The sequence below is a fragment of the Camponotus floridanus genome, unplaced genomic scaffold (assembly GCF_003227725.1).
Source record: "Camponotus floridanus strain SB8 unplaced genomic scaffold, Cflo_v7.5 scaffold142, whole genome shotgun sequence".
Lineage (NCBI taxonomy): Eukaryota > Metazoa > Arthropoda > Insecta > Hymenoptera > Formicidae > Camponotus > Camponotus floridanus.
In genome coordinates, this window is record NW_020229262.1 from 3187 (window position 1) to 11528 (window position 8342).

Genomic DNA, 8342 nt, shown 5'->3' on the forward strand with positions numbered 1-8342 from the left:
ATAGACAATATAATATCGAAATATATAAAAGATTGAATTTGTTGCTCGTTTTAAATTATTAAAAATCGACACTTTGTCGGCGCGAAGCCTGTACGGCGCGCATTAATATAACATAAATTCACTAAAAGAATTTGTTGCTCGCGTCTTTTTGGTATTAAAATAATTAATAGACAATATAATATCGAAATATATAAAAGAATGAATTTGTTGCTCGTTTTAAATTATTAAAAACCGATACTTTGTCGGCGCCTGTACGTCGCGCATTAATATAACATAAATTAACTAAAAGAATTTGTTGCTCGCGTTTTTTTGGTATCAAAATAATCGGTAGACAATATACTATCGAAATATATAAGTAATTGAATTTGTTGCTCGTTTTAAACTATTAAAAATCGACACTATATCGGCGCGAAGCCTGTATGGCGCGCATTAATATAACATAAATTAACTGAAGAATTTGTTGCTCTCGGCTTTTTGGTAATAACTAAAATAATCTGTCGACAATATGCTATCAAAATATATAATAGATCGAATTTGCTCTTTATTTTATTTGACTTTATTATTATCTTTTATTGTTCTGTATTTCGAAATTTCATTTTTCTTAATTAGAAACAATTTTGTGCATATGTATATATGTTGATTTTGTATATATATATATATATATATATATATATATATATGTTCCGGAAGAAAGTCTGTTTTTTTTTTGCGATCGCGCCAAAATTTTTGTTTGACAACGTATTGTCGGTATGCGTAAAAGTGATTGAAATCTGATCTGCCGCCAGTTTCGAGATGCTGTTCGTTATCATCATATGTCAGAGTACCAATTCACGCAAAGAAAGCCGACGGTCTATATCTGCGACGCGGCTTTTCCTTTGTATGCGTTATCTCCTTTATATATATGTTGGTGGCTGGCAACGTCTCGAAACTGGCATCAGTAGCCGCCGTCTAGCGTACCTCAGTATATCTGTTTTACTGTATTGCTCATTTTATTTATAGTCCGTTGTGTTCAGTATTTTCGCGGTCGTAACAAAAACTTCGATTTATTTTTCAGTTTTTTTTTTAATTAGTGACAAGTGCAAGAGTGATATTTCCTAATTTTTAGTTTTTATTGTTATATTACTTGTAATATCATTTATTTATTTTACATTGTAAAAATGCGTGGAAGACCAACAATGATAAATAAAGATTCTTTAATTGATACATTAATAAAATACAAGGATCAAATTATAGAGGAAAATCAGAAAATAGTTTCGAAACACAATGCAATTTGGAAAACAATAGCTAACGAAGTTGAAAATCATTTAACACCAAATTCACTATACACATTTGTAACTTGTAATAGATATAAAATAAGAGAAAAATTAACTCAACAGCTTCCCGTCAGAGAGCCTTCTCCTTATCAGGAAATAGATATCAGTTGTAATGTGCAACGAATTTCAGACGCATCAAGCGCTGTTTCAAAAACAATAGAATCGTTAAACAAATCCGATGAGTCTGTAATTAATAATGATATATTATGTTTCACAATTACTATGGCGAAAACGGATTTTACATCTATGATCATTTACAAAACATATAAACGAAAAGATAAAGATCGACCTCCTTCTACGCGACAATATACAATATTGCAACCTGGAACGTGGCAACAGGTATTTAGCGAAAAAATTTGGGAAACTACTAAGTTATCTTGTGGTTTTAATTTTAAACGAGTTAAATTAGCATGTGATGGAGAATCGGGATACGCTTATGGTACATGTAAATGTGGATCCTTAATAAAATGTGCTATAGATAACACAAATGAAGTAACTACTAAAATAAACTGTAAATTTATTAAAGGAGAAGGGCGTTGCGGGAAACGTTATTTAAGAAATCCCATTAGACAAACTATTATTCAAAAATTACAAGGAGCTAGTGTAATGAAATATAGAGCAGAAATGGCAGAAAATTTAATGCAAAGTAGTGATAACATAGAGCCTCCGCATTTATTCAGTGCAAATGTTTTACGTGTTGCTAAATATGATGTTACGCAGGCAAATTATTTTGATAAAGATCCAATAAAAGCGTTACAAATTATGCAATTAGGACCATTACAGAATATTGTTCATAATATTGGATTAAATCCATTTTTTGTGCATTATTGGTCAAATTATCAATTAGATGTATATAGAACATATACATCCGATGAAACAGCATGCATTTACATTGACGCAACTGGTAGCATTATTAAAAAAATTAAAAGACCAGATAAATCAAAAACAGGACATATATTTTTATATAACTGTGTGGCTAATTCGGAAAGAAGTGGACTTTTTCCAGTATCACAGATGTTATCAGAAAGGCATAATACAAATATCATTCAATATTGGCTAATGGAGTGGACACGATCTGGGGCACCACGACCACGTGAAGTTGTATGCGATTTTTCACGTGCATTATTAACAGCAGCTGTTCGTTGTTTTACCAATTATTTTACACTTGAAGAATATGCGGACGGGTGCAAAGAAAATAATTTACCTGCTTGTTATATACGGATTGATGTAGCACATTTTATTAAAAAATATGCAAATTTTTTGAAAGACACACGTTCTCGTATAAAGCAATTTTATTTATCCATATTAGGACAACTGATTTTATGTCGGGATATTGAAGTTGCAGAAGATTTATTGAAAGGAATTTTAATTATTGCGCGAAGCGAAACAGAAGGTGAGACAAGAGAAAATAAAAAGACAATATGTGAAGAATATAAACTAAAAATAAAAGATTTTCTTACAAAAGATTTTCCTGAAGAATTAAGTATAGAAAATTTAAAAGATTATAATGATGTACAAGACAAAGAAGAAAATAATTTCAATAAATGGAGTCATTGGGTAAAAAACATCGATGATAACGTTAAAATTTTAATAGCTGATAATGAGGGAGACAGAGAAAATGCTCATTATATGCCAAAATTAGCTGATTATCTAATAAAAGATGTAAAATTACTACCTTTATGGTCGTGTATATGCCGAGACAGATTTGGATATGGTCGAGTACCAGCTAGCAGTGCTTCCGTAGAAAGCGATTTTAATATAATAAAAAACATTATGTTAAAAACTGAAAAAACTCCTATGCGTGCAGATGAATTTGTAATGAAGCATGTGAATTTCATGAGTGGTCGCATAAAACTAGCAAATGTAAATACTCAAGAGATTATGTTAAGAGATACAATGGAATTAGAGGAAGATATTCATTATAGTGAAGAGAATAACGATATCGTTGAGAAAAATAATATAAGAAACGAAAAAAAATGCCCAGCTTGTGAAAATGGACATGAACCAACTGGTGGACACACGTGTTATATATGCAAAAAGTATGTACACGCTTTGGATGGATGTTCTACATCAATTGGAGAAGAAGGTTATGGACAGCAACGGATATGTGTTGATTGCCAACAAATTAATAATGTTCAAGATATAATTGCAACAAAAGAAATTGAAAATTGGCGTGGCTTAGCAACAGTGAACACACAATCTAAAGGAAGATACTTGCAAAAGGACAGTATACGAAATAAATTTTTATTAAAAAGTAATATATGTAAGATTCCAATAATGAAAAATGGTAATGATCTCTCTTTAAGACCAGTTCACATTGGAAAAGAAAAATATTCATTAATGAATACTTGTGCATTTGATAGCATTTTACAATTATTTCTTGCTGCTTATTTTGAGATAGAAATTATTAGAGATCTTATATTTACTGAGATGGATTTTAAATTTTTTGAATTAATTAAAGAAATAACATCTAATGGCATTAAAAAATCATCTTATAGATTTCGTGCAATGATCTTGAAAGAAATATTTCCAAGTAAAATGTTACCTAATAATTGTATACTTATCAATTGCGAAGTGTCTATTGGCTTTTTATGTAGGAAATTGTTTCAAAAATATCCATCATTTGAGGAAGTTTCAAGATGTACTAACGGTTGTCCTGAAAGAGTTAAAGCTTTACCATTAATACAAGTTAAACTTTCAGTATTATTAGAGAACAATGTTCATGAAATTGAAAAAGATATCACAATTCAAGGATTGCGATCCTGTTGTCAATCAGGTTGTGATGGATTGGAGAACACCACAATTTCCAATATAGGTAATATTTATTAACTTATTAAATTGTGTTGAAAATATATGAAATAACTTAAAATTATCTAATATTTTTATGTACATATAAAATTTTTTTAATTTACAATTTATTGTGTGTTTCTCAATAAATGATTAGTATATTTAAATATTAAAGTAAACTGTGTATATATGTAACTACATCCAAAATTAGTATTCATAATGAGAAAAATTAAAAAACAAATTTTATTTTGCTAGAGAGAGAGTGTACATACATACATACATACATGCATACATACATACACACATATATATATATATATATATATATATATATATATATATTTATTTATTTATTTTAAATTACAGTAATATTTTTATTTCTCTGTTAAAAAATGCTTTACAAAAAATATCTATTCAAAATTAATAAACAAACAATTACAAATATTAAAATTAAATTGATTAATTTTGATATTAAATTAAATTAAATTGATTAATTTTGATTTAACATAAAAATTTACCACATGTATGTATATATATATATATATATATATATATATATATATATATAATATAAAGTAATTAATAAAATGGTAACTTTCAGGACGATTTATTATAATGGAGATATATTCCAATCCTGAAGATGGAGAGGAATATGCTATTCCAATACAAAATATACCAAAAAAAATTAAATTTTCATTTATGGCGAAAGAATATACTCTTGCTGGAATAGTTAACTTCAAAGCGCCCATGAAGCAAACTAGGAATAATATATATGAAAGTATTGGCCATTACACTGCCATTAGTTATCGACGAAATAAATGGATAAAATATGACGATTGTAAAGAATTAGAAACAACTTTAAGTGATTCTTATACTGCTTGTCCACATATCATTTTGTATATTGCATAATAATTATATTACATAATAAAAATAGAACGTTGTTTACACACACACACACACACACACACACACACACACACACACACACACACACACACACACACACACACACACACACACACACACACACAAACATATTGAGTATATTTTCATATTATATTATATAGTATTTTATATTTTATATAGTATTTTACATTTTATATATTCTTATTGTCAAATTTCATATTTTATTTCATTCTTATTACAAAAAAAATGCATATATATTATTATATATGCATATTTCCTATTGGAACATATATATTTATAACATTATATATGGAAAGTATTAAATAATAAATGTCATAAAAAATAAAAACTCTTTTAAGAAATTATTTTCCCAAAATAAATATCGTTTATTTATAATAATTAACGTAAAAACAAATTTTTATGAAACGATACGAGTACTTAATTTGACGATTGGAAATAACGACATATTATTTTGACTGGAAACATGTATAAAACTAGTACTTTATTTTTTTCATAAAATTTCTTTCTTGTTGGACATATATTTCAATAATATGTGTATAAATTATTTTAATATCAAAAATGTGGGAGCACTAAATTCCTTTCGTTAACTTAAAGAATTTATTGCTCGCGTAATTTTCGTATTAAAATAAGCTGTAGACACACACACACACACATAGTCTCTCTCTCTCTCTCCTCTCTCTCTCTCTCTCTATATATATATATATATATATATATATATATATATATATATAAAACAAATTCAGTCTTTTATACATTTCAATAGTATATTGTCTACAGATTATTTTGATACCAAAAAAACGCGAGTAACAAATTCTTTTAGTTAATTTATGTTATATTAATGCGCGACGTACAGGTTTCGCGCCGACAAAGTATCGGTTTTTAATAATTTAAAACGAGCAACAAATTCAATCTTTTATATATTTCGATATTATATTGTCTATTAATTATTTTAATACCAAAAAGACGCGAGCAACAAATTCTTTTAGTTACTTTTCTCTTGTGCAAATGAGTGGCATCGCTCAGCGATACTTATGGTATGTTGGTTTTAATTAAATAATACAATTTTTACAAAATGTTTTTACATGATTTTGAAGCAACAAAATAGCAACAAATTCTAGTGTAATTAATTTTTTAATTGGGGCATTTTATATATTTTTTTCATTATGGGGGGGGCTAGCTTAATGTCAAGCTGGCCCCCCCCACTTTAAACGTAATTTTCTGCTAAACGGTTTGAGCAACAAAATCCGGACTACGGCAACAAATTAGCACATAATTAGCACTAAATTATTTAATAGATAAGATTTTATTTGGCGTTGGTGGGGGGGCCAGCTTAATATGGGTCTTTTAGCGGAATGGATTTTAGCGGAACGGTGCTAACTGTATGTACATTTAACCTCAAAGTGTGCAATCAATGCAATCAGTGCAATACATGTGATATAATATATATTAAGATAGAGAATAATATATTTACCATGAGTACGAATACGAAATTATCACAATTAGTAAGTAATTATCACAATTAGTAAAAAAATATTTAAGTTTAATTATTCTTGTATGCACGTACGTATTTGGATTTGTGTTACAATTTTTACATTACAACTTTTCTATCTTTTTCTATTTTAAAGCAATAATCTGTACTAAATGTATTTACAATTAATCTGTGCAGAGCAAGAAATGTGGATATTGTGGATGGATTTTAACAAATAACATGGATGTACTTCAACATGCACCATGTTTTTCTGATTATGATGAAGCTATTAACACAATAATTATTGATGAAAATAACATTGTGACTATAGGTAAGTTAATTTTTATTTTTTTAATAAATTTTGAACATTATTTTCTTTTTTCTTTTTTTTTCATGTCTTGTTCTTATTTTTTCTCTTTTTTTATCCTTCTCGCATTATAGCCAGATCTATTTACAACTACTAACAATAAGTAGAGAATAATGCCTGTATTATTGCAACATATGTATATTTTTCAGGATATAGACCTGGTATTGAAGTCAATTGTTCTAATTCACAAGATACAGATGAAATGTTGATAGCATGTGTTTCTCAGAAACCTGCTTTATATGATCATCGATTACCAGTTTCTGAGCGAACAAATTTGAAAAAAAATGCCTTGTGGCAAGAAGTTTGCAATATGATGGGAGGTATGCATAACTATTATTTTTAATTTTTATTGATCAATGTTATTATTTTTTACACATAATTAACATAACACAATTAAAACAATTAACATATACAGATCAACTGTTTTAATATAATGTTAAGATCATTATTTTAAATCTTTAACTGACTACTTTAACTGACTCATGTATTATATATAAATAATATTGTATGTAAAAAAGTATTATCTCTTATAATATTTTTAATATGACAGACATCATGGACGTTACCGCTGCCAAAAAGAGATGGAAATATTTAAAGGACTGTTATGCAAAGGATAGAAAGAAAAGCAACGAGTACATACCAAGTGGATCAGCAGCTCCTAAAGCACGGAAAAATACTTTCCGTTTTTACGAGGCCATGAGCTTTTTAAACGATTGTATGGAAACAAGACAGTATGTATCACTCTCTTTAGGTTATTGCACGTAAAATGATTTTATTGTAACATTTTATTTAGTTTAGTTTTTTCATTTCTTATTTATTGAGAATTTCTAACATTGAAATAGCAGTGAAGCTGCTCTTACCATATATTATTAACAATAAATTGTTAATTAATTTTTTGACTTTTATTTTTTTATTTTATTAGAACAGTAAGCACTCTGCCCAGAAATTCATCAGTCTCAAACAATCCATCTGTATCAATATCACAGGCATTGACACTACGGGCATCATCAATAGCATCGACTTTTAATATGTCGGAGAATGGGAACACTGCATCATCATCTGAGAATGCAGAAGAATGTGCTACATTAAGTTCTAATTCCTATTCATCGAAAAGTATGTACAATTATTAATATTATGTTTAATAATATAAAATTTGCTTTAAATGTTTATTACAACTTGTTTTTCTTATACACAAACGTAAATTCGTATTATTATGCAGTTTTAGATTTTATCCAGCTTAGACTTATACCAGCTTAGACTTTATCAAAATTTATTTAAAAAATAAAAATATAAAAGAAATAAAATGTATATTTCACAAATTCTTATAATTTTATGAAATATACATTTGGTTTATTTTATATTTTAATTTTTTAAATAATTTTTGATAAAATAATCTAAATCTACATAATGATACGAATTCGCATATTATGAATTATAAAAGAAAAAAAATATTTATTTTTAATTTTTAAATTTACAAAAA

General features: G+C 27.6%; 1 protein-coding gene across 1 annotated transcript; it reads left to right on the top strand.

The window, feature by feature from the left end:
* The first annotated feature begins 6813 nt into the window (after positions 1-6813).
* On the top strand, positions 6814-8119 carry LOC112637203. Its single transcript, XM_025406419.1, has 5 exons — positions 6814-6826; positions 7012-7182; positions 7413-7593; positions 7785-7975; positions 8082-8119. The coding sequence occupies exons 2-5, from the start codon at positions 7065-7067 to the stop codon at positions 8117-8119; spliced, it is 528 nt and encodes a 175-aa protein (XP_025262204.1). The 5' UTR covers positions 6814-6826; positions 7012-7064.
* The last annotated feature ends 223 nt before the right edge of the window (positions 8120-8342 follow it).

Excerpts from the sequence above, each read along its gene's own strand:
- LOC112637203 (XM_025406419.1), top strand. The coding sequence starts at position 7,065 with ATGTTGATAGCATGTGTTTCTCAGAAACCTGCTTTATATGATCATCGA. Across the intron at positions 7,183-7,412 it reads AGTTTGCAATATGATGGGAG|ACATCATGGACGTTACCGCT; the intron begins GTATGCATAACT and ends TTAATATGACAG. Across the intron at positions 7,976-8,081 it reads TAATTCCTATTCATCGAAAA|TTTTAGATTTTATCCAGCTT; the intron begins GTATGTACAATT and ends ATTATTATGCAG.